We start from the raw sequence: 27,627 nt of genomic DNA, 5'->3' as shown, positions 1-27,627 counted from the left end.
GTTTTTGTAGTTCCCTCTAGGTAGACCTAAATTTGCGTTCTTTTCGTGATCAGTTCTTGTTTTGAAACTGTAGCTCAGAAGGAGGCAGGGCCCAAGCAGTGTTTTAGGTCTCTACATCAAGGTAAAAATTGTGTTCGGCCTTGCAAATATGGCAGTAGGGAGCAGTTTTTGTCCCCCACTGCTCTAAGTGATCCTTCAGAACTCTGTGGCTTACGCACACCAATGCCCAGTGCTTAGCCAGACTAGGATTTTTCAGGAAATTGATATGGAAGCATACCATGTCTGCAGGTATCTGCTATTTATCAAAAGTATCTGGGGAAAAAAAAAGTAATTATATGCGTGTGTGTATGTATATTTGTGTGTGTATATATATATATATATATATATATATATATATATACACACACACATTTTAAAGAGAAAAAAATCACAGATATACTTTATTTTGAAAATAGCATGTATTGTCCAGTGTTCTTCATTCTAGGATGTTGTTCCCTAAGGGACCAGGAAAGATGTTCTGAATTGATGTAGGTGATGATTTCTTTGTGTTGGATACCTACAGTAGCTGTCGACATTCTGAAGTTCTGGTATTGGTCTTGATTGTGCAGGGCTTTTGTGTTTGTTTTGCTTTTGTTTTTTAATGAACTTGCTATGTAAAGAAATACCAATAAATTGCTATTTTTTGTTATTTTTTTCCCCTTTGTGGACAGGAGAAAACTTGTTCAAGTATTTACAGGTCTATTTCTTTGCTTTGTTTGTGCAAGTAACAGAATTAACTCTATTGTAGACAATTTCAGAGAAACTTGCTGAGAAGGATGTGATTGTGGTTTAGTATCATCTTTGACTTCATCAGTAGATATAATAATGAAAAAACAACTAACATAATAGCCTGTTAAATATGTTTTAATTTGTATAGTATACACTTTGATACATAATTTCTGGAAAACGAGTCATCAGATTATCTGCATCTTCACATAACCTGTATGCCACTCTAGTTAAGAAACAGATCTTTATGAGGGAGAAAGGAAAAAGGTGGGAATTTGGGAGATAGAGGGAGCAGGCTCTGGAGGATTATAAACAGAAGTGTAAGCTCCAAAGTAGGCTTGTTTTTGTGTTACCCATACACATAGATAACAGTTTCTGCTGTTGAATCATAGAATTTTTAATTAGACACCCTAAAAATCACACTTCCTATTAAAAATGAACTTGTATATCAATGAAATCAGTTTGAGAAATGTCATCAAGCACATTATAATGAATTTGTGTGACTTTAAGTATGATATTATCGTACAGAAACTTCCTATTACAACTATTATCATATTATTTACAGCTTGGAAACTCATTCCTTAACATTTTCCTTCTTCTTTAGGTTATTTTGGCAGGAGAAGACTACTGACCTGAGATGGAAGTCAAAACATCATTTAGTAAAGCCAGTAGAATTCCTGAAACTGTATCCTCGTTAATTAATGAAGATTTTGTCCTGGTTAATCAGCAGTCTGAGGACTCTGGAAAAGATGAAAAACCTCAGCTAAAGGTTTACTACTGCTTTATTTTAAATAAGTATTAAGATTCCTGCTGTTTCCATATACTTGCACCCCTTGTAGGTGTGGGACAATTGATGAAACAATTGAAATGGATTGGATATGGCTAAGAAAATAAGATTTTTCTATAAGAGAAGATTCTATAAGATTTCTATAAGATTTTTCTATATGGAAAAATCTGCAACAAAGTCTGTTATATTCTTTGAATGGAGAATCTAAGCACACAAACCCGTTAATTGAAGAGGTGTCTGTAGGTTTTAGATGGTTGTTGGACTAGCAGTGTGAATATGTGCAGTGTACATAATGGGAGGATACACTGGATTATATTTGATTTAATTTTCTTGATTCTGAGATCTTTGGTTTCAGTGCAATTTAGTACTAAGCTTTGAGGTATACATTAGTGTCCTCTGAAACTAGAAACTTATTGCCAATTTTGACTGGTGAGTGGGTAGTGTAGCAGTCTGCCAGGTGAAAATAGAATGGAAGTAGCTGGCTCCACTTCTGGTGTGTTGTGTGACTCAGGAGGAAGAATGCAGCTGTGGCCAGGTTACTTGTTTTCCCAGATTGTAAAGATTGTAAAATGTAATAGTCAAACTACAAGTAGCTATAAAAACTGTCATACCCTTCTACTTACAGGTATTTTCGAATGGAGATGATCAGCTGGAGAAGGCAATGGAAGAGATACTGAGGGATTCTGAAAAAGACCAGAACAATGCTCTCCAAGAAGGTTCCAGTGATGCCTGCAGCCAGGCAGCTGGAAATGGGTCAGCAGATCAAACAAATCAGCCATCTTTGCACCTTGTTTTAGACCCTTCTGCTACAGGTATTGACAAAATGCTTCCTCATCTTATATCCTGTTCCCAATCATATATGGCAGTTCTTTCCTTTAAAGTTTGAAGTTAAAACGAATATAATGCTTTCTGGAACTTCATTTGGTAACTGTTCTGGAGAATAGCCTGTACAGATCGTGCTTGGATCAATACCCCTTGCTATTCAGTTTTGGTCAATATTAATATTAAGCTGCTGAGTGGATTTCTTACTGTTGGAGTTGGACTTCTTACTCCCATGCTTCTCAGAAGCAACTGGAGATTTTGCTCTTAAACTTATTCAGAAAACCATACGTGAAAAATAAAACCAAATAGTTAAAAAACAAACAAACAAACAAATGTTTTCTTCATTTTCAGAAGTGTCTGCACCAAGGCCATCTTCTCCTACTGAACCCCTGGAAGAGGACAGTGTATTGTTTAACAAACTGACTTATTTAGGTTGCATGAAGGTGTCTGCCCCTCGGAACGAGCCAGAAGCTCTACGTGCCATGGCAAACATGAAATACTCATGTCAGGCCCCTTTACCCGTAACGCTTTATGTTCCAAATGTTCCAGAAGGCTCTGTAAGGTAATGTACAAATGTTCCTTTTGTTACTTGCACAGACGTGTAAAAGACGAGTTCTTTGTCGCTCACGTGGGGAAGTAGAGTTGTTGGATTTGGGGCTAGGATTCTTGTACGCTACAGTGGAAAACTTTGTCTTTGAAAGGGAAGCGATTTATCTGTGGAAGCGCTGCATTTGTGAACCCATTCGCTGCTTTGTGGTTATTTTCCCTAAAGCCTATGAAGGTTGATTTCAGCCTTTTCAAACCAATGAATCATGAAAATGAAATGTGAAGCTGGATCTTTTCAGTGTGGGATTACTCTGAGGGTCAAATTCTCTGTACTAATTATCAGTAACTGCCCACTTGTTAGCTGTAGAGCCACATAAGCATCTTGTTCAACGATTACTGGTATTTTGGAAAGGGAGAGCTGATAATGCCTGTTTTCTCCCATTTTTTTCTATTGTGTAATCACCTGCAAGGTAAATACGTTGAGGTAGTGGTAGTCCTGCAGGTCTTGGGTTAGCTGAGGGAGTTTGATTTATTCTTTCATTCTTCTTGAGGGATTGAGATGTTAGACTCTACTTCAAGACATAGCTATGGTAAAGCGAGGTCTCACCTGTGCCTGTCTCACAATGCATGCGTCGATTATCTCCAGATAGTAGAAAACATTTTTTTGTTTCCTGTGAGAAGGATCTTTTAATTAGTGATGAAAATGTCCTGTTAATCAGAATACAATAAAGGTTTTATCTGCAGCGGCCCCACATCCAGAAATAGGGAGCATCTTAATATTCAGGGGTTTTTACTTATTTATTTTAACTCTGAAGTTGAGATTTCTAAAGAATCTGGTTAGATTTCCTTCATTTCCTGTCTTCCTCTGGTAAGAGACATGGGTTCTTGGTCTAATTTAACTCTTGTCCTTAGTTTCTTGATAAATTAAATGTCTGAGCTTCTTGACCTTCTTTCTTCATCTTCTTGTGAAAACTGTGTTGACTATAATCTTCCCTAGACAGAGAGAGCTTTAGGCATATAAATTATTTTCTTCCATTTTGGTCTTTGAACTCGATTTAAGATTTCATTTGAGGATTTGAGGTTATGGCAATACTTCATTTGAATTAGGAAATTGCACTGCATGCTTTAAGTATGGCAGCTGTCACATGGGCGTTAGAAGTTAGGTTTGCTGTACTTATTTTCACAGATGCTGTGTGGCCATTCAAGAAGGTTGTTTTCTTGCAAGTAAAAACAGGTTTCTTTTATCTTTAATTGTAGAAGGCCACCTGTAAGGTAAAGACAGCATAAGAATCTGTGCAGAACTGTAAAGTTGAACCCGTGTGTGGTATAATATGCTCCATCGAAGTTCAAGTGACACCAGTGCCATTTTCGAGTGTTTCCATTCCTAATACCTGGCAACTTATCTGAAGTTCTATGTCACATGTTGCTCCAGTATTACAGTATGCTGAATCCTCTCTGGGCTTTTCTTGCCATTGGAAGAATACTTCTTTATTGTTTTTGACTTGGGATTCTGTTCATGTAACTAATGCTTAGTCAGCCTTGGTGTGAATGTGCATATGCATAAAGAGTGAGGAGACAGAGGAAGTCTGTGTTGCTCTGTTAGTGCTTGAAATTCATTGTGCAGTTGTCCATTGTGAGCACACTGTTCTCTTTAAAGTTTCTCAAATACTCTTTGGATTGTTTTAGGAGTTTGAAATGAGTTTAAAGCTTTGTGTGAGCCCTTAGAGCAGTGTAAGTAGCAGTTAGAGGGAAGGACTGGATGGGAAGGCATGTATACCCTTCTGGTGCTGCTGAAGCAGAAGTTATCCTGCCTGAGAGTGTGATTAGATCTGCAGCCAGCATACTGATAAGCCAGAGCATTACACAGCAATTTCTTCTTGATGGACCTACATACAGAGTGTTGTTGCTGTGATCTTTTCTTATTATCATTTGTTTTCTGCATTTATTTTCATAGTTGTTAATGCAATTTTCTTGCAGTTTTTTTTTCTTTTAGAGAAGCAAACACGAAACTTTCATTTACATTGATTATTTTTTTTCAGTGCTAAGGTTGTTTTCTAGTATGATAAACCTCTTTTTTTGTTTTTGTTTTTTTTAAAAAAAAAGTGTCACCTTGGAAGTATTTCAAGGGAGTTACTATATTTGTCATAGATGTATGGGTCCACTGAAGTTTTCTGAGATTACAAAGATGAGGAGGGTGAAAAGCCTAATTCCACTGGAAATGGTTTTTGTTTTTGAGCACAAGCCTGTTTGACAAATACATATAAATTATTAATTTTCTATAAATACCTAATTAGCTCAAAGGGTAGGGCAGTATAATAAATTCAGATGTTCACGGCAGACTGGATTTTACATTTTTGGTGTTTTTAAAGCTGTTGTGATTCATGATCACTTAACACTGCAGGAATTGTTTACTAAGATAAATAGTTTTACATGTTCTGCATAAACAATGCTTCCTTAAATGGATTTTTCTTTGGTCTTTGTATGCAAATTATGTTTTCACAGCTGTGGTGGTTTCTACATTTCTGCTTTTGTTTCTCATAAATGATTGCAGAGCAATGGTGGTCAGTATTATTGCATGAGATAGAGGTACTATATTTGTCTTACGGAGTGTAATAGGGGCTTAATTTGTTTTAAAACCCAAAATATTTCTCTCTTAAAGCTGGAACCTGACATACCTGTACCTACTCTGCATCTTGTATGCTTGAATTTAATAGTAATTACAGTTTAGATATTTTTTTAATTGCAGGAAAATCTTTTAGGTATGTCTGTTTTACTGACCTTTTTACTTGATCTTCCCTGTTCCTTCTCTCAACAGAATAATAGATCAATCGAGCAATGTGGAGATAGCTTCTTTTCCGATCTATAAGGTGTTGTTTTGTGTGCGTGGACAAACTGGAACTTCAGAGAGTGACTGTTTTGCATTCACTGAAAGCAGTTGTGGAACAGAGGAGTTCCAGATTCATGTTTTCTCCTGTGAGATTAAAGAGGCAGTGAGTATTAAGTGCTCTATAGTGACTCATATAAAGGATGGAAGGCATATCTGAAAAAGTTATTCTTGATGTGGAAACTTATATATAGCCGTGAAAAATACATGGATATTAACATGTAATGGATTTTACAGAACGTGCAGGTGGTCATATGTGAATATTAATAAAAATTAAAAGTTATACTCTAGAAAGCCTAGATTTAAGGTATTTTGTTTTTCAGGCATCATTTGGGTAGGTTTCAGACTCATTTTATAGTGTAGATCTTTGAGATTTACAAAGAATCATCTTACAGTACTATGGTTGCCCTATTTATTTTAGCAAGAATTGCATGATAGCTTGAGAGAAGGATTTTCTAGGGTAGAAAAATAAAGGATAGAAAAGAAGAATCTTATTTTTTAATGTTTGCATGAGCAAGCTGTGAGATGTATTTTCAAATGCATTACTTGAAATATAAATTGTTAAGCGTCCTCTAATGGTTTGCATTCCCAATCTTGTAATGTGTATTAACTTACTGAGTATTACAGCAGAAGTGAATATGATATGAATAGAAATAGGTAATATTACTATTGAATTTGCTTGGCTATTAAACACCAGATGTGATTGGTGGTGTTTTTTGTATTGTTTTTGTTGTTTTTTGTTTTTCTTTGGTATAAAAGGCAAGTGACAGTAATTCTAGAATTGACTGAATTTGGGATTGACTTCAGAAACTGTTGTATATTGGGATTTGTTCCTTAAGATAACATATCATAATACCACATTAAAATATACTGTGTCTTTTTATAATACCACTATTTCTTTTGCTTTTCTGCAGGTCAGCCGAATTTTATATAGCTTTTCAACAGCATTCAAACGTTCTTCCAAACAAGCATCTGATCATGTTAAGGACTTCGTTCTTCCCACTCCAGATAGTGATGTGTACACTTTCAGTGTTTCCTTAGAAGTCAAAGAAGATGATGGAAAAGGAAATTTTAGGTAAGCTGAATGGAAAAGTAGAAATTGTTCTGAATCATGCATGCTTGCAAAATTCACAACTCCTATGTTGCGGTGAAACTCATTTGACTTCTTTCCATTAGTAGACTTGCTATAAGTAGAAAGCTGTTGCTCTGTTTTTACTTTTTTTTTTTACTTTTTTTTTTTTCCCCACGTTTTCTATATAAAGGTTAAAAAATCAGCATCCATTTTTCAAATTAGCTTCTTCTTAAGACATTTTTTGGTAGAGATGCTCAAGATACATCTGTGCATATGGAAAAGACAGGAAGTCTGTACAAACTTCTGTTAAAACAGTTTTTCTGAATAAATAAAAGTTAGTACTCTTTTAATTGAGATTTTTGTAAGCTAACTAATTCCAAATTCATTGTAAGTTTGGAAAATTGTAAACTACTCTGAGCATTACAGGGGAACAAAATCATTTTTGCTTAACAGTTAATTACATAAATTTTGGAATGGACGAGAGAGTTGATGATGTGAAAATGTCCTCTTTATTTTTTGCTTCATATGTATTATACTTGCTATTATTTCAAAACACAAAATACCCCATGAATTATTGGCTATGTGGGCCTGATAAATCCTGTGGGCAGTTACGATGCTACATACGAACCAAAGTCAAACTTCAGTGGCTGTTTATTAATTTATGATTGTATTATGAGAGGTTCTCTCAAATTAACTTACCATTTAAGTTGGTTACTACTGTCTCTTCTGTATTTAACAGTTAATCTTCTCTATCTGTACTAAAGGAGCTTCTTTATTATTATTCTTTTAGCCCAGTACCAAAGGATAGAGATAAATTGTATTTCAAACTTAAACAGGGAATTGAGAAGAAAGTGGTTATTACAGTTCAACAACTCTCGAACAAAGAACTGGCCATTGAAAGGTAAGAGTAATAAGATAATGCGGATTAAGTTTTTGTGAGGAAAGTATTTAATCTACTTTTCCCTGGAAAAAGAAAGAAAAACAACAGTAGCATAGTATTATTGAATAATATAATTAATTTCTAGGTGCACAGTTCAGTTTCAAAGTTCTCTTGAAGTAATTTGTGTGATTGTTAAGATGGAAACAAGATGTCTTGGAAACATAGTATGTAATAGTCAAACTTCTCTTTTTGCATTTTAAATGTATTTTTTGAATGTGCTATTAGGATACTTATGGCATTCAAATGCTTTTGATTTTACTTTTTGTTGTTCTTAAGTAAAGCAGAAACACACGTTTATTGTAAGGCTGTATTATCAGCATCTCACTGTTTAGAGAAAGTGACCAAATTAGATTGTCTGGGCTATGTTAAACTCTGGAGAATATTTTTCCATTAGATCAATGTACTAGAATAGTACAAATTTGGACTCAATCCAGTGGTTAGAAGCAATCTCTTGTTGGAATCTTCCAAGACCAGTAGGATTTCATTGTAGTTTGTTTTTTTAAAAGTATGTTTCTAATGTTTATCTTTAAGTAGTGGTGAAGATCTTGGGACTGGTTGATAATCCATGTTATTTAGTAAAGTTATTAGTAAAGTTATAATAAAGTAAATATTATATTTACTGGAAATTAAATGAGGGGAACTCTTTTAGAATGAATAATTTGATCTTTGTGCAAGACATTTGCACAAGAAGCAGACCATGCACGTGAAGAATAACAATTAGTTAATGGGTTCGTTAACAGTAGACACTTGCTGCTACGATAGTGGGTATTGTATTAGCTTAAATTAGAAAATTCCTTCTTGATATCTCTATTTTTAAAAAGAGCAAATGCCACCAGATGGCAATCTTATCATAAAAGTAACAATAGGAGAATTCGAGTTTATTGAAAAGGGAATTCAGGATAACAGGAGTATCAAAAAAAAAACAAAACAACAACAACTCATAAAACCTGATTGATCTGTGTGCTTTCAAGGTATTTTTTTCAAAAATGAAACAAAACATTTAGACGAGGGATATAGAGCAGAGATTTTTAACGATAATGCTTTTCTATTGTAAAACTGTGCTTTTGCTATTCATCAGTTTAAACAATCTATTTTCAATAGGATTAAATTTTTAATTTAAATAATGTTGGCTTGAAATTTCAGTTCACGACTGATGAACTATTTTAAGCATTTCTGAATAACATTGAATCTCTATACATAATTTTCTTTGTGGGGGACCTTGAGGAGTCTGCTTTTTTTTTGTTTTTCTCCTAAAACTACCTTCATTAGAATTGAACGTTTATTTTGGTGTTATTTAGAACGACTCAATTTAGATGTTATTTTTATCACCACAAACTTGCTGATAAAAGTCGTGTAATAGATATGACACACACAAGCTTGTAAGTCATTTTATATACTCTTGGAGCATAATATATATGTGTGTGTTACACTATATAATAATACAATAAAACTGGTGTAAAAGATCAATTGAGCTTGCCTAAGAGAACACCAAAAGTCTCGGAAATATTTTTAAGTGAAATTATAATGCAAAAAGGAGGTTGCTAAAGAAATATGTTCTCTGGTCTAAAGAGTTCCAGAATCTTTATTGGCAGTCTCAGAAAATCAACCTGATACCACTGGCAGAACCTCTGCTGATGCCACTTCCTGGCGTTCAGGCTGGGCCCCTGGCTGGGTTGGATAGCACAGGTTACCCACAGCCAAGATACTCTGTCCCTTCCTACCTTTGTGGCCTGTTCTTGAACAAGCCCTGTGGAGCTTGCCTATTTTTATCTTGGTTGGAGCAGGTGAAGAAGCAACGTTCACTCCTGTCTCCCAGGTTTGAGTCATGGTGGCACTGCATTGGTTCGTTCCCCCAGTGTGGGATATCAAGTCTCTGTTTATGGGGTTCAGGAAGAAAATTCTAGTTACTAATTAGGGGGCTTTAAGAGTTGATTTTTTTTTTTTTTTTTTTTGAGAGTGAACAGCCTTTTATTTGGAGAAGTTCTAGAACTGACTCTGTTGGTTTTAAAATAGTGGTGTTTAAATATACTGTGCTACCATTCATACAGGAGAGTTACTTGCAAGTTATACAGATATTCCTTAGGTTAAGGTCTAGACTTGATGTCCTTAGAAGTGATATGCAGAATATTGGCTGTTTGCTGAGTGTTACTGGAAACTCATAGATCATGTTATCATGTTAATGTAATACCACTGGCTTTATTGGTGGGTAGCATTTGTATTTATACAAATGAAAATCTATATTAGTGAGGAATAGCTTAAATTCTTTTTCTTTTTACAGGTGTAGAAACTAGCTGAGTTTAAACAGAGTAGTGTACCTGTGTGTAGTCACTTGATAGCCAGCTCTAAGTGCAGAAAAGCCACAGCTCAGAAATGGCAGGACTGAAGCCCATGGTCTTTACAGGTCTTTCTGAAACTGAGGTGTGTGGTAGGTTGTTATCATTCTTCTGAAGGTGATGTTCGTAGCTGTCATTTTCACTTCTGAAATTGGCGGCTGAGCACAGTGACAACTGTTTGTGTAAAATCAAGCTCCTCTGCAAGCAGAGGTCTTGAGCTCCTTTAGTTCAGTTAAACTCAGTTTAGTCTTTTGAACTTCAAAGAGAAGCCCTGACTCTTCCTGTAGCAGGATGTCACCAGTCATCGTAAGTACCTATTTCTGTGAGAGGCAGGGGTTGCTTGTTGCCGACTCAGTCTTTTAGAAGCATATTTCTCAAACATTTTGGCTGGCACACGCCAGAATTTTTGTGTGCCTCTGAGAGAAGCACAGCAAGAGCTGGGATCTGTGAGCTGTTGCCTTTGAAAAGCATGGTTATTTTGCCTACATCTGAATCTCAGCCTCAGTGTTTTCTTTAGTAGATGTGCCAGAAGCTGGTGACTCCTCTGTTATAAGTTATAGATTATTCTTAGCTATTTCCACCTCAGGAACTAAAAATAGTGCAGTTGGTCTACTGTAACATTCTGCCTGGTCTAATTAGTCCTCCAGAGAAGTCTGCACATGTGGTTAAGTACAAGTCCTGGCATCCTAGCTACCATTGTTTTACATGGCACTGCCATAGGCTGTGTAGATACATCTGCATTGCTGCCTAATATTTCATTTACCACTTCACTTTTTAGGACTTTTGTAGTGCAGGAGCATGGGTAAGAAAAAATACCATTATGGATGTAAGTTAATGTATAAAAGTAATGAGGTAGAAAACAAAAATCATATATCCAAATGTGCTAGGGCCAAAAGTAATAGATGGTGTAATAATAGCTTATGTTAAGACTATCTTTTACAGTTCATATAGCATTATTGAAACAGTAATTGCTATTCTATCTCTGTTGATGATAGTGTTCTTGCCTGAAAGCTGTGAAACTATTCTGTCTTCTCTACTTTCCTATGACTGTTTAAATGATGCCTTACAATTTCTGCTTGCTGAGAAATCAAAATTTTCCTTTGGATAACTGGCCCAGATGACAGAAGAGTTTTTGTTGAGCCTTAGAGAAGGTGGGAGTGGGAGCTCCTCATAGTGCTTTCCCATAGCTTGTGGGGTACAGAGGAGAGGGAGCCAGTCTCTTCTTGGGAATGCGGAGTGGTAGGATTAGAGTCAATGGACACAAGTTACCTCCCTGGAAACTCCTCTGAGTTAGGCCAGTTGTTGTCAATATGAAGGGAGTTGAGCACTGGAACAGATTGCCCAGAAAGGTTATTTACTTTGTTGGTTTTTTTTTTTTTTTTCTTATTTGAGATCTAACATTAAAAAGTCTGTGCAAACCAGCTTGCACCTTATGTTATAAATGCATAATTTGGTTCAATATTTTTCATTCATCATGGAGTATGCTCAAAGGAGAGATACAAATGTGATTTGCAGAAACTTCAGAACTGAATTTGTACTTTCAATAGTCAGGAAGTTCAAAAGTTTAAATGATTGTTCACAAATCATTTAAATCATTTTTTTCCTTTTAACTACAAATCTTTTTTGATACTTTTAAATGACTCCACTGGAATTCTGGAATTCAAAACCCTGGCTTATTTACTATCTCCGTGGTGGAGTAATCTCATAGAGTTGCTAAATGGGCATAAAACTTCCTTTGTCTTTTCTGCTTAGGTTGCAAACTCTTTAAGGCAGAAGCTGCTTCCTACTCTTTTATGTATGCACATTTTAAATTGCGGGTAATGGTAGGATTCCTCAAAGTCTTGTTGTCTTGATTTCCTTAGAAGGATGCCAACAATAAAGCACTATGAGGGCTACAGTATGGAATATTGCATACAGTTCTGGGCCCCTTGCTTTGGGTTCGAGGACACAGAACTGCTTGAGAGAGCCCAGCGCAGAGCCCCGAGGACGATTAAGGGAGTGGGGCATCTCCTTTACGAGGGAAGGCTGAGGGAGATGGGTCTCTTTAGCTTGGAGAAGAGGAGACAGGGGTGACTTCATCAATGTTTTTAAATACGTGAAGTGTGAGTGTCAGGAGGATGGAGCCAGGCTCTTCTTGGTGACACCCAAAGATAGGACAAGGGGCAATGGGTGCAAGCTGGAACGCAGGAGGTTCTGCTTGAATATGAGAAGAAACTTTTTTACACTGAGGGTAACAGAACGCTAGAACAGGCTGCCCAGGGGGGTTGTGGAGTCTTCTCTGGAGACTTTTAAAACCTGCCTGGACACGTTCCTGCATGACCTGATCTAGGTGTTCCTGCTCCGGCAGGGGGATTGGACTAGATGACTTTTCAAGGTCCCTTCCAACTTGTAACATTCTATGATACTGTGATAACAATTCCTATTATGTGATCAGTAAGTATAAATAAACAAGAGGTACATCTTGAGATAGCTGCTGGTTGTTAAAATGCCATTAAAACCCAAGAAGAAAACATGACCTTTTGTCTAAAGAGAAGGAGACAGTAGAGAATAGGCATACATACAGAAGTGGTTATTGGCACATGGAACTATCCCAGGATACTTAAGGAGGTGATTTTTGCTCTTAGCAAATGGAAAGGGTGCGAGGAAGGTATGAGCCTACTTGCTCTGGTTTATCAGATCACTTCTGGCATGCAGTGAAGATAGTGGGATTGGTATAGAATCTATTTGAGCAAAATTAAACCTAGCTGTTTGTGCTGGATTAATACTGTGTTGTAGGGCTATGGTGTTTTTGATCTCATCCTAATCACGTTAATCACGTGTGTTGTCACAAGAGGTCAACAATGTAAAAGATGAAGGCCATAAGTTGCAATCATGAAGAGCCCTTGTGTCTGCAAAATACAGAACTTTGGTCTTAAGAAAAAGAACAAAAGTCTAAAAATAGAGCAAATTCTTATTTTAAGGGTCTGTGAGGCTAGGTGATGCTGCACCAGTAAGGTTATGAGTGATACAGTATGTGAAATTGTTACATTCATTTAGTTGTATGAAAGCAATTTTAAAAATAATTCCTAAATTCATTTTTGCTAGGGACTGAGTGAATTTCTTCTGTTCAATCTCTTTATAATGTACATGAATTGTTGGTATCCTTAAACCTAATATTTTAAGTTGTCTTTAAGAATAATTGTTTCTTCATAGGTTAGACACCAATTTCTGTTGTCTTTATTTTGGAAAATAATTTCATTGTCATTTCTGTAATCTGTGTTGTGGTATTTCCTGAGCATTACCATAATTCTAGCAAAAAATTACTAAGAAAGATTTTTTTTTATATTTGAGGCAGTGGGTAGCTGTGTCATTATGTTCAATAAAGTATTTTTATCTTTGAAATGATAATTTTTTTTTAATAAAACTTCACAGATGCTTTGGGATGCTACTAAGCCCTGGACGAAACGTGAAGAACAGTGACATGCATTTACTAGACATGGTAATGCTTAGTTCTAATAGTCCACTTAGATACAGGTGATTTAAAAACCAAATGAAAAACAAGCAGAAAAAACACAACCAAATAAAAGCACCCCCCAAAAATAAATCTCCCATTGTTTGTATTTGTTTGCTTCTGTTTTCTTAAATCCTGGATTTTATATCTTAGAACTAGAAACAGATGGTATGTGTAATGGACAAAATATTTCAATTAATTTCAAAACCTGTGGCATCTGTTTTTGTTAAATTGATGGAGACAACAATGAGGTCAGTTGATAGCTGGTTATTACATATAACCAAGCTTTCTGTATTGTGTTAAGCACGTTGCCTAAAAATATAGAGCAAGTAATTGAGTTTTTTTTTCTTATATATATATATATATACACACACACACACTTGGGCATTAAGGAAGTGGTGTTATTTTTTTTCTGAAAAAAATACATTTTCCATATTTCCAAAAATAACATTTCCATTTCTGAAAATTTTGCCATTATTTGCTTCATTTGAATTTAAATTCTTGTTCAGAACTTGAAGTAGTCGCTTGTCTTTTAAAATAAATATTTAAAAAGTATGTTGGTAAGCTGTCTTGCCTTCAGTTTCTTATATAAAATATTTTTTTTTCCATTATACATAATATTTCTTTTTTCTCTTCCCTATACCCTTTTTCAATCCATTATATCTGCTCCATTATAATCCATTATATTCTTTATTTAGGTTGTGTTTTCTTGATTGAACACAATGTTACTCTGAGCTTCCCAGAACTGTTTTCCCCACTCCCAGTCTCTTTGATCTACAGTCATGACTCTAGTAAAATCCTGTATGTTTTCACTTTTAGGAATCCATGGGAAAGAGTTCTGATGGGAAGGCTTACATAATTACTGGAATATGGAATCCTAATGCACCAATGTTTCTAGTACTTAATGAGGAAACACCTAAAGGTAGTTTAATTCTTAAATTTGTTTTTTATGTGACATGAGTTTGATGTATGCATGTTTTCCTGGGAATCATGGTGTATATGTCTGACTACATATACCACCATGTTCCAAGCATCCATGGCTAAAAGCAGAACTTGTGTATATAAATGTATGTGACATAAAAATGTGATGTTCATAGAGCATTGAGCATCATAGAGCATTGGGAAGGTGGAAGCAATGCATGGAAGTGCTTTAATATATAGCATAGTTCCTTATCCTTAGAATTGATGTTCTCTGACGTGATGTGAAGTTTGACTGCAAACCTGGAGTTTGTTTCCTGTCCCAAGGCAGAGTTTGTATCAGTTGTGTAAAGGCATATCTAAGTATATACGGTTAGTGGTGGTGTTCTTGCTGCTCAATTTTCAAATCACGTTATTTCTAGTAGTGTGTAGGCTACTGTGTGAAACTACTTGCTGTGAAGCTTGACATGGTTTCCATTTTAAGATACGACTTTGTGTTTGCATGTGGCTTTTGTTGTTTTTGAAATTCCCACTTGCTTCTTTGGTCTTGTGAGAAATACCTCAATAATTTTCTCCGACAGGGTCTTCTGTAAAGCTATTTTATTTGCGATTGCAGTGGCGGGTGTCCTGCCAGCCAGGAGTGCCCAGCAAAAGTGTATCATAACCTTTTCTTCTCTATTACCTAATGCTTGATTCCTCCTGTTTCCTCATTGACTGAGTACTACGGGTTCACAAACTACTTGATGCTTATTACTATACTTTATATGTACAATTTTATTTGACCAGCCATTAATTTCTCCTTTTCCTTTGTTTTCTTTCCTTCTTCTCTTGTGACTAGAGGGCCTGTTACTTTTTGTTTTCACTGATTTTGCACTGCTCCTCCTGTTTTTCTTAGCTATCCTCCTTATTTTGGGACAGTGGGACCTTCCCCTTATCTGCTTCACATACTCCCCACTGCTATGCCACTGTCAGGCCTGCACAATCACTTTAGAATATGCAAGGTTAGTGAAATTTTCCGCTGCTAAAACACAACTTTGTCTCTCACAGTCTGAGAAGACAAAAGGGCCTGGGGATCCATTATGTATGATTCTCAATATTAGTTTTAAAAAGCTGTGCTTCTTGGATGATAGATACCAGTTGTATTACAAAATGATGATTGCTAACCTTCTCTGTGATGATATAAGTTTCCAGAACCACCAATCCTTTTCTTGCTTTGTAAACCTGCAAGATAAACTTGGACTATTTCTGTGTCATCTTCTGGTCAGTTTATCCCGTGTTCTGCTCTACTTAAAAAAGTTTGAGTTAGGCTTAAGTATGAGGAAAAAAATAGCATTGCATACTGCTGCTATGAAGATAGCCAAGCACAAAGAATGGGACAGGGATGGATAAAAAGTATCCTAATGCTGTTTTCCATGCATGACGCTTTGAATCTGTTTGCACAGATATTTTTTTTTCCAAAAAAAAAAGTCATCGGAGTTATCATCAGATTAATAAATCAGATGCAATAGAATGAGTAATTTATAGAAAATGGTTTCAGTTTGAACAACAGTTTGTCATTTATTGTTTTAATTTTTGACACTTTTTCTGTACGTGACTTCTTGTGTTTTAGATAAGCGTGTATACATGACGGTGGCAGTGGATATGGTTGTCACTGAAGTAGTAGAACCAGTGCGGTTTTTGCTGGAGACTGTTGTGCGTGTGTATCCTGCTAATGAACGCTTCTGGTACTTCAGCAGAAAAACCTTCACAGAAACATTTTATATGAAGCTAAAACAGGTATCTTTTTTTTTTTTTTTTTTTTTTTTTTTAAGAAAATTTGATGCTGGGAGCATTCGTTTTGTCTGTTTTAATTTGTCCTTTACAAAAGTTAGTATGGCACTGCACCTTAGGGTTTTTTAACTTGTTGAAATGTTTAAATACCTTACGGTTAAGTAGCATATAGAAGTGTTCGATGCCTTTGTAAACTGAATTATTATATACGTCATAAGTCATTGGCTTTGTGGGCTTAAACAATTTTGAATCTGTCTATTGAATTCTCTATAACTTCATATAATCAGATGTAGGCACAGACATCTAAAACAAGTCTGTTTGGTAAAAATCAAGAAATGACATTAATTGTTCACTGTAAAATCAACTAATACGTAACATGGAAATCCTGGGTGTTAAGATTCAAAATACCAAGATAGGTGGCTGAAAGGATGTAATCAATTAAAGGCAGAGGAACCTTATGCAGTGGTTTGAGTTAGGCCATTACTACTTTTTTTTTTTCAAAGTATCTTGGAAGGGTGCATTTATTTCTTCCTCAAGCACTAAGAGATGATATATCCATCCATCTCATCTGGTCACGTTTGTTCAATAGTTACCTACTGAGTAGACTGCTAAGGACTCCTTCATTCTGGCATTGGGTAAGGTACATAAAGTGTATGCCTTCCTGTTATCAATATACGATGATATACAACGCATCCTCGTGCAGAGAGTTTTGACCTGCTTTCTCCAAAGATTTACCATTGAATCATAGAATGTGGGGTTCTTGGTTCAAAAAGGGAACAACAGAGGCTAGCTGTATCATTTGCACTGGCATCATGATCTATTATCTTTGACTAATGAAACCAAATAGGTGTGATTTAATTCTACTGAGCCTAGTGTGAATGTTTTAATTGTCATCATCCTGTGGGGTGTAGTAATGGGTCTGGCAAAACAAGCTGTGTTCATGCTATGTAGCAAAAGTGCAGCTGTGTTTAACACTTAAAGTAAATAAATAGCATGAAATGCTGTTTATGTAATTCTTCTGCAGATTAGCATAGTAACTTGGAATTCAAGAAAATGTGAGAAAACCAAGTGTTACATGCAAATGTTGAGGATATCTACATTTTCAATTTAAGGAAATCACATTCGAAGATATTACTTTTTCAACTGTTGGATACATAGCTATAATCAATTAACCTTTCCGCTTAAATCAGTTAAAACCCTACCAGTTTTAGTTTTGAGTACTACGGATGCTTTCCTTTTGCTTTCTCACCCCTTATAATGTGACAACACACACATGCCTCCCTTCCCTGAAGAAACACAAGCTTTTCTTCCGGCTGTAAAATTCCGAGGAGCTGTTCTGCAGACTTTCAGGGAAAGAGCATTTTTAATCCTGGCAATTTTACTCCAAGATTAGGCCCTGGTGATGGAAGACAGGATCTCTGGTCGACCTGTAGCAAGTTGTTACTCAACCAATTATCTGTTGGGTAATTTGTATTACAAGAGCTGTTGATAGATAACTCAGTAAAACTCAGTAAATAACTTGCAGGTAATGCTGAAAGAAGCTATATATAAGGACGCTTTCTTCTTTAAAAATAACTTTGCAGATGGCATTGAGATCAGCCACTTTGGAAAGTAGTTGAATTTAAGTGCATTTTAGCGAACCAGAAAGCTGTTATCAGTAGCCTCAGTTGTAGGATAGATGTTTTCCTCTGTGCAGGACAGTGAATGCTGTGGTATAGTTTGCCTGCTGATGTAAAATCATGACAGCAGTGCCATCCATTATTGTACAAGCGTAGCCTGTTTGACTGTAGCTGAGAAATTCAGGCATGCTGTCTGCCCAGTTCTGAGTTCCAGTGTGCAGAGTCCTTGGCAAGAAGCTTTTGACTTGGGCTGTCTGAGCAAGGTGCCCTTCCCAGTAAAGAAGCATTCATTACGGAGGTTCAGAAAGAAAGGAAGTAATGGAGTATCATTTCCCAGGGTGAGACTTGCCCGTAAGGAGAGAAAAATCAAAATTCTGGTGAGGAAAGAATCCTGTACACCTGCTAGTCTGAACCCAAATTTGTGAGGGGCAGTCAGGTATGAGAAACGGCATAAATGCAGGTTGCCGTGAGGTTTAGGACTGCTATAAACATACTGCCATGCTGCTGATACACATTCTCATCATCAAAACACGACCTTTGGAAAGGTTGTTGTAGATAACAAATTCAGGCTTCAGAAAAACAACTAACCAAGTTACCTGCATTGTGTACAGATGGTCTTGCAGTTAAGCAGAACATGTGCAAGGACCTGAAGACGCATGATTCTTGTATGTTGCAGAAGAATTCATAGTACCTCTCATGCCTTACTCCATGAAAAATAAAAGCTACAGATAGTGATGGTGAATAATGCTACAGGCATCAATATCTGATTTAGCCAAGTACTTTGTAATTATATGATAAAGGTGTTCTGTGAGAATAAAACAAGTAGAATGTAATAATGTAATAGCTTGCTAAATATTTAAAAGACAGAACAAAACAAAAAAAACCCAAGCGCCTTTATGCCTCCGTCCTAAAGTTCATTAAACACTTTGAGAAGCTCAGTCAGCAAAACTGATTGATAGTTGGAACCACATGACTGTCTTCTTCCAGGGTGTATCAGCTTTAAAGGAAGCAGATCTGAATGATTATTATCTCTGAAATAGTATAGATTTTCTCAATATAAAATTACTCATGTTGTTTTAGTACAAGCAGTCCTTATTTAAGCTACCTATCTGCATAATGTCAACAGCTTGTCGAAATTGCTAGTTCTGTTTAGTCGTTTCCAGCAAAAGGTGTCATGGAGTCGTCTTCCAACTCCTTCATAGTTTTGCTTTTGAATTAAATTGAATACACTCTGTGATTATATTCTTTTTCTTTTTCATGGTTAATTTGATGTTTTTAATATGCTCAAAAATTGTCTTATTAGACAAGAGCACAAAGAACAAAACAGAACGAAATTTTGTGCTGGTTCTAGTCCATTTAATATAGTCATTAGTTTGCATTTTGTACAATTCTCTGCACGTATATTAACCACTGCATGTAACTGAATAATAATTGTGTTCAGAACTTTAACTCAGAGGAAAAACTAGAGTTGACTTTACTTTAAAAACTTGCAGCGTTGTATCCAGTGGGGTATGGTTAACTAACTGTTTTCACGTCGAAGTTCACTGAATGTGAAAGACAAAGATTAAACTCTGACCTTCTCCAGTTTTAAGTAAAAATAAAACAATTTTCCCCTGCCCCCCAACTTTTGAGGTAGTTTGCCTTGGAAGTTATTGCACTACCAGAGGCAGATTTGGAAGAAAAGCTGCTCTTACAGAACAAAGTGTTTTCTGTTGAAAATGTTCTGGCCCCAAATCCATAGCTGCAGACACCACACTCAAAATTCCAAAGTTTCCAAGTTAAATTATGTGATAAATTAATGTATATACATGACCTCTACACATGTACACAGTCATATGAGCATATTTTTATATATATAATCAAACTTAGGCTACAAACACAAATTTTGTAGCTAGATACAGCAGATACATATCCCTATTGAGAGGAATATAGTATAAGTTATACTCTCTGGAATAAAGATGAGTTGGTCTGTTTTGTTTTGTTTTGGTTTTCTTTTCTGGGGTTGGTGGTGAAACACTAAGGAGTTTTTCATGATTTATGACTTAACGTTCTGTTGTTTCTTTAGTCTTGTCTTTACCTAATAAAACCCTTACTACTTAAACTTTTTTTTCTCTAAGTCATTTGATTCCTGTTTAAGTGGTGATGTCAGTTATTCCATTTTTTTTCCTATTCTCCCCTATTTTCTTTTGCTGCAGTTTCTCTTTGACCTCATCTCATTGTATCTGTGCTTAAACGGGAAAGCCTTTCTGTCATAGTTCTGAATGATAATTAAGATGGTGTCTAGGAGGCAGCTTTGGAAGTAATGCTGGTTTATTTGCAACTTCTGACTGTAATCCTTAAAAGAGAAGCACAGTTATGTTTTGCTGCCAGCCTACATATGCCATTACAAAGGAATCTGAGGGAGTCTTCCCCAAACTATTCTTTAGCCATGATATGATTTTTTTTTTTTTGTCTGTGTTTTGGTTTGGTTTTGGCAGACCATTAGAACTGTATTAGTCAGTAGTGGGGTCCTATACATGTGTGTATTTTGTTTTAGTCCGAAGGAAAAAGCCACACGAGTACTGGGGATCCAATTTATGAGGTTGTCAGTCTACAAAGAGAATCTGCAAGAGAGGAAGAACTGGTCAGCCCAACAAGTGGAGGAGGACCCATATCATCCCAGGAGGATGAGGCAGACGAAGGTAAGAATAAGTGAGCACTCACAGTTTCCATAGATAAGACTATTACATTTCTGCTGTTAATTTACTCATTTAATTCTTCCTGTTTGTGTCTATTAGAAGTACAGCTGGACAGTAAGATCACACACAATTTCCTTCTAGCAGCAGTTCTTTAGCATTAGCATTTTTCCCTGCACCATTATTTGTAGTTCTTTCAATACCAGCAGTAGACTGTGCATGTCCATTTTTCTGTGCACTTCAGAATTGGTTACTGCTGCACTTGTGCTCTGCTAATAAGATAGAAAACATTTTCTGGAGTGTTTTTTCATCTGACCAGAAAGCATTTGCCTTCAGTGTGCTGCTAAAGAATGACACTGAAATGGCTGGCTGTAAACGCCTATGTACAGGAAAACCAAACAAAATTGATGTGGAAATGGGCTCAAAGACAATTCCTCTGCCCCCAAACTGTGGGCCTAGCATGTGAGTTTTTCTCACTTCTAAATGGGGCTTATCAGAATACTTCTAGGTTCAGTTGGTGATCATGTTGGGGATTGCTGATGTTTCTGGAACCAGAGTATTTGCCTTCTCATCCCAAAGCTTATGGTTCCTCAGGGTATTGCCACATGTTTTTTGGAGCCCTTGGCCAACTGTAGTCCATGTGTACCCCGAGGGCTAGCTCATAGCCTTCAGAATAGGCTTTTAGTGCCAGCTTTGATTTGAATATTTGACCTACCAGAACTCATGATAGTTCTACAGTTATTCTTCAGATTTCTGGCACTGTTCTGTCAGTGCTGTAAAAAGTTTTTCTTATTGGAAAAATAAGTGGAAAAATTCCATTTTGATTCTTAGTTGATTGTAAATGGTTGGATATTGGTTCTGATTCACATTGCATAAACTCTGTCACTAATGCGGGAGCAGACAGATCTGGTTACTCCCTACTGTTTACAAACAACAGCAGCAACAAACGCAAATCCCAGGTGACGCTAGGCTTACAAGAACAGAGCTAACAGAGCTGGTCTTTGCAGAATTGGAAACCTTCCACCCCTTCCATGGGAGGGAACAGGATAGCTATTGACTATCACTGACATTCCACTATCAATTCTAAATAGTAAAAATGCTGTTGTCTCTAACAGAGCTTTTGTATTAAATGGGTACTTGGGATTACTTTGATTATAGCAGGAATTATTTCAGATTGACCTTTGAGTCTTGTAGTTCAGTGTAGTGAAGTTCAACATCTGTGGGTGTTCTTTTGTTTGCTGGATGTTAGAGCTGTCTCTCTAGAACTCTCTAAGTTCTAGAACTCTCTAAGTATGTCTCTCTAAGAAGTTAGCTTGTCTGGTAGGACAGAGTTTAAGTAATTACTTGAACGCTTTTTTTGCTTGTTTTTAATATTGCTTCTCACCAAGAAGAGCAAAGTGCTGTTCTTGAGTTTGATGAATGTAGCACAATTAGCAATAATGTAGATATTATCCTCTTGGTGCTATTATAAAGCTGTTTTACTTTATTATAGGGTAAAAGTATTCCACTGAGGAACCTGAGTTTAACTTTGGTTTAGCTTCCTAATGCTAGTTTCCATATTTTAAATGTAGATTACTTCCTAAGAGAAGACATTAAAAATATCATGATGTGACTCTGTTCTCATGGAAACTGCATTTAGAGCTATCTGCCTAGAAGTTATCTATCCTAGTGGATATGCAGGTTAAATGAGTCACTGCCAGTTGTTCTAAATAAATCTCTTCATTCTTTTTCTTTCTTTTTCTTTTCAGGGTACTAATTATGATGATGGAAAAAGAACTTGAGTTTACAATGTCTTGTCTTAGCCTTGGAAGAAGGCTTTTTCTTTTGTCTAATGTTAAGGCCATATAGATTTTTCTGCTTGCTATCATGGCAAGTGTGCATTATAAGGAATATTAGATAGGCCAGAGGCTGGTATTCCCATTTAGAGATATTGAGGATTATCATCTCTTTTCTTCTCTCTCTTTTTTTTTTTTTTTTGCTATATCTTTAGCTACATCCTATATCCCCACAGAACATTACTTAATTTAGTCCAGAAACACTACATACTGCAGTTTCATTTGTATAATGCTGTAAGAATGCATGTTTCATGTGCACCTTACCTGATTTCTGTGTACGCTGTGCATCTTACTTAGTAAGATGCCTTATGTTAGTAGTATGTGAATAAAGATGTTTTTAAGAAAGCATTTTTTTCAGTATTCTTGTTCTTTTTTGCTTTAATGAAAAGCCAAATGTATTTTCCCAAAACAAGACTGTTAGCTTTTTTTTTTTTTTTTTTTTTTTTTTTTTTTTTTTTTTTAATTTTAGCCTCTCTTTTATGTAGCTTTTCAGCTGAAAAATGATCTTTGCAAAGACTTTGAGATAGCTACTTAAGAGATCTTTCAGGTCAACGTGGAGTTTTTAATAAAATTATTAATATCATAATAGATATTTCTGGCAACCTAGCCTCGTAAGGTTTCCTGCTTTGGAAATAATGTTTTGCTTTTTTTTTTTTATGTTTATTTCTTGTGGATTTTTTTTTTTCTCCTTGGTAAGAAGTTTTCTCTTAAATTCAGGCTCTAATCTTTTTTTTTAAAAAAAAAAAAAAGCTTCAAATAAAATAGATTTATTACCAATGAGCTGAAAAGGATACTTTTTAATATTGAATTATGAGTAGAACCTTGTAAAAAGGTGCAGAGCACTATTGAGTGAACTAACCTTTCTGCCTTTTGGTGTGTTAAGAATGAGTGAGAACACATACAGAAAGCTTGATTGCATCTTGCATTATTCAGAAAAGTCAAAGCTGCATGGACCACTTTTACTGTCATGTCATTCTGAGGCAGGGTGAAGTGGCTGCATGTGTGAGCCTAAGGACTGGAGAAAACTGGTTTCTGACAAAAGCATTTGCAAGGAGAATGTAGTCCTGGAAACATTTAAGTGACAAAGGGGAAGAATAATTCTGCTTATTTTAGCAGAAGTGCTGGTTAGACAATAGATGAAATCATGACCTTTTGTTCTAATATTTTAATTATTATTTTTTAAGTGGTCTAACTTTTCAGGAGAATACCAGATAACTATTTGAGATTCATTTTAAATCAAATATTGTTAGGATCGTAAAGATCATTGTAAATAAGAGCAATTCTGTTTGAAAACACAAAATACTCTGTGTTTCCAAAGGCTTTAAACTGATTGTAATTAAGCTGAGGATTTTTTTAATTTTTACTTTTCAGTTTTATGTGGTCCCAAGTGTCTGGTTTCTAGCTCTTGTCCCAGGCCATTAATTGCAGGGTAAACACTGCATGTTATGTTTAGTAGACATCCCAAAGCAGGTAATTCATGCTAGGTAAAAGGTAACATGCCTACCAAGTCTCCAAAAGAAGCTCCTAAAAATGAGTTGTAGATTGCCTCTAGAACAGTCTGAAATGACTTCCAGGAATGCAGTACTATCTGTGCTTGTGTTTTTTGATTTTTTTTTTTATTTTTTTCTCCTGCAACATTAAATTTCTTGATCTTTTAAAATATTACATATCTGACAGCTGGGAATTGAGCAGAGATCTAGCTGACAGCACAGGGGATACTGATCCATAAACAGTTGGCTTAGACCAAGAAGGATCCTATTGAAATGTGTTCAGAGCTTAGCAATTGGCTTTTAATAAGGAGAAATTATATATAAATATCAAGCTGTAGGAGTAAGAAAGGGCAGAAGAGAAGAAATAACAAACATAATAGGGTAATGCTTTCTGTCTGTTCCCTCTAGTTATCTTGGCTCTACGTACAAAGAGAAGTATTCTACAATAGAAAAATTAATATATAAGATGTGGAAATTCAGTGAAATTTGACAATGAAAGTAGATTAAAAGGGTAGAGAATCCTGAAAGCTTCAAAGAAATTGAGATAGTAATGTTTTGGGAGAGCACAAAAAGACAGGGTGGGTACAATAATTCAGAGGTGGGCAATAGTAAATGATTAGAGATGATCAGCAAGACTAAATTAAGATCCTGGGTCAAACGTTGTGGGTGGGTAGAGGCTGTTTTCAGGAATCAAAAAAGCAAAAGAGTAGAGGAGGTGGCGTTTTAGGAGTCAATAAAGCTATTGAGAGTATTTTCTGATAAAACAGGGGCTTGTGACCAGGGAGAGTATGAACACACGAGGATGACTGAGTGAGACAAATGCCATTAGCACTATGGAAATAATGAACTCTGCATTTTTATCCTATTTAAAAATAGCTTTATGTAATTCATAAGAAACGTTTCTTAGAATAGCTCAACGCAGAATAATGTTGCTAGGTACTAAACAAGATAAATCTATATTGAAGTCTTATTCTTACAATAAAAATGAACTAAAATTTAAAAAATCGTAAATCCATTAGGCCATTTGGCTAGTGTTTATCTTCATCTCTTACGGAACTTCAGCAAAGGTGAAGTGTCTGATTTTTAAAGTGCTTTGGAGGAATATGAATCTGTAGCTTCCAAGTGGGAAAAAAAAATATTCTTGATGTCATTTTATGGGCTGTAGTATCCGTTGTCTTGGATTTTCATGCCTTACAGGTTAACATCTGTAATTAAAAATGTACTTGATTGACTTCTCCAGCTATTTTTGTGCTGCCGAAAAGAATGTGATCACTTTGTTATTATAAATTAAAAAAAAAAAAAAGGAAAGAAAAAGGCAGAATACTTTTTTTTTTTAGTTTGCTCTGGAAGGTGTTATTGATAGTTACAGCTGTGTTCAGATCTATTTGTGCATATTCGGATTTACTCATGCAAGTATGGCCTTTCTGTTAAAAAAAGCAAGAATTTCAAATGTTTTCAATTTGAAGCAATTTTGTGGCTTTCAAGTCAATTTCATTGTGATGAAATTGCAGGGTTATATATGAAATGGAAACAACCTGAAAATTCTCCAGCAACATGAAAATTCTCTCAATTGCAGTTTTACAGGTAAATGGATACACAGGGACAGTCATCTGGCAGGGACTTGTGTTCTTTCCTGTCATTTAATCCAGATCTCAGAGTTCATCTGTGAACTGGGTTTCCAGGCTAGGCCATCTAGAGCCATGTGTGACTTTCTCTGGAGTATTGTGTTCCAGAGGACATACCTGCAAGGTGCTTGTGGGAACATGGTTTTGTAAGGGATTCTTTCCCTGGTAAAATACCTTGTTTCGCTTTGTGAAGCTCAAGGCAAAATATCATTCCAGAACTCTGTCCTGTTGTTCATGAATAGTGGAGGGGAATCTTTTAGCTTTTGGGATTTATTCTTTGAGTGCACAGGTGAAATCTGGTTCTTTGATTTCAACCTTTTTTTTGTATTAATTTACATAAAATAACTTCAGATTGTGGTATAAAACAGACATTTTTCTCACAATAAGTGAGATTAAATTTGCATCTTGTCCAGAAGCAATAACAGATTATTTTGAATGTTTCGATGCTTTTTTTCTGTAGTGGTCTTTTCCTTGTCTGCCTACAAGCAGTATGGTAGCGTAAAAGTTGTTTGAAAAAGGATTTGCTGCTTTTTGGATTGCTGTTGGCTTCTTACGAATTAGAGCTTCCTATTGCTAGAGGATCTTCCCAGGTGTCAGTCATGAGTGCCATGGCTTTGTGTGCCTCAGAGTGCCACCATTATGCTCATACAAATTCACGTTTCATATCAGTTAAAAAAAAAAAAAAAACAAAAAAAACAACAACAACAACAAAAAAAAAACAAGTGCCTTTATATAGAGGTGATTACAAAGACTTCTCAACAAACAGTTCCCCACAGCTTTTTACTAATAATCGTGAGGTTCTTGTCTCTTTTTGGGTTTGGTAATTAACTTTAGCTGTTTTGTTCAGCCTTTGTATTTCATAAGTGGCTTAAATACTGCCCTGGCACTTTAAATAAACCATGGGCAATATACAATTCTAATGTTTTTGTAACATTGATTTTTTTTTTTAAACATAGATATATCAAATGTGGCATTAGACATTAATCTATACATTTTAAAATTCATAATATGGCAAATACAGAATAACAAATGGCATTGTCTTAGAATTGTGACAGCATCTCAAACTTGATTTTTTCTTGCGTGTTCTCAAATCTGTCATTTTTCAGACAGCATAGAACATGGGGAAGATGTTTATGTTTACAAGAATACCTCCACTGTGCAGCATTTAGTTGGCTTTGTCATTTGTGTGGGAGCAGAACTACTCAACTGAAGTGATAATTTCCTCCACTTTTTATTCAGCTTTAAGCATTTTTACATCCAACATAGAGAAGTCATGGTGGCACACTTGTATGTTCACTACAGGAGGGTAGGAGCATCACTTTGCACGTTTCTACACTCAGATTTGGCTGAACAGCTCAGGCTTATTTTTGTGAATTTTAAATCAATCTTTTTTAATGTGACAGCAGTGCAGTGCCTATGTAGCAACTATATGATTTGGAACTGAGATATATGCTTAAATGCAGAAATTTTTATTAAAAAGGAAACGACAGCTTTGCCAATGGGAGTGATTTCTAAGGGGAAGGTTAGGTCGTTCGAGAGGTATTGCACAGACTTCATAACCTGTGCAAAAACCATTATTGTTCGCAGTGTGAATATAACAGGGAGTGAAATACGGCATCATCTCTTCCACCTTCTTTCAATGCTTATCAGCTGTAGGTGTTTTCAGTCTGGGTTTCCAGTTGCATAGAGAAGTAATTAAGTTTGTAGGTTTCTTGCAAAGTAATGAAAATTTTGGAATTCATCAACATTAACTTACGTTTGAGTGACACTAAGTAACAAATGTATACATTTATAGTTCATAAAAAGGAATAGGAATAAAAATACCTTTTGCTATTACTGGTTAACTTTTAGGGGAAAACTTAGAATCCTTTTTGGTTTTGGTCTCTTTATATGTACTTCAGTAGCTGCTAAATTATTTTTCTTCAAGTTTATTGTGTAACTTAAGTATTAACGGAAGTTTATTGTGAGCAGAATTCAGTGCAAGTTTTCTTTGTTCATATTCATAAAACTTTTTTTTTTTTTTTCTGGTTCTGATTAATTTTCTTTCAGACAAATT

At 35.8% G+C, this 27,627-nt stretch overlaps 1 protein-coding gene across 10 annotated transcripts in view; it reads left to right on the top strand.

The window, feature by feature from the left end:
- Positions 1 to 27,627, top strand: part of RABGAP1L (RAB GTPase activating protein 1 like) — a 248,568-nt gene that overhangs the window by 29,982 nt on the left and 190,959 nt on the right. For all 10 annotated transcript variants that reach the window (XM_084526909.1, XM_084526912.1, XM_084526910.1 and 7 more), the window contains 10 exons: positions 1,370 to 1,534; positions 2,178 to 2,364; positions 2,726 to 2,936; positions 5,736 to 5,910; positions 6,719 to 6,879; positions 7,667 to 7,777; positions 13,561 to 13,627; positions 14,459 to 14,561; positions 16,167 to 16,333; positions 20,483 to 20,627. In XM_084526909.1, the coding sequence (XP_084383035.1) occupies positions 1,403 to 1,534; positions 2,178 to 2,364; positions 2,726 to 2,936; positions 5,736 to 5,910; positions 6,719 to 6,879; positions 7,667 to 7,777; positions 13,561 to 13,627; positions 14,459 to 14,561; positions 16,167 to 16,333; positions 20,483 to 20,627 (1,459 nt within the window). In that variant the 5' untranslated portion in view covers positions 1,370 to 1,402. The remainder of the gene's footprint in view (positions 1 to 1,369; positions 1,535 to 2,177; positions 2,365 to 2,725; positions 2,937 to 5,735; positions 5,911 to 6,718; positions 6,880 to 7,666; positions 7,778 to 13,560; positions 13,628 to 14,458; positions 14,562 to 16,166; positions 16,334 to 20,482; positions 20,628 to 27,627) is intronic.

Source organism: Aythya ferina (assembly GCF_964211825.1).
Source record: "Aythya ferina genome assembly, chromosome: 8".
NCBI classification, from domain to species: Eukaryota; Metazoa; Chordata; class Aves; order Anseriformes; family Anatidae; genus Aythya; species Aythya ferina.
This window is presented reverse-complemented; position numbering and strand designations above follow the sequence as displayed.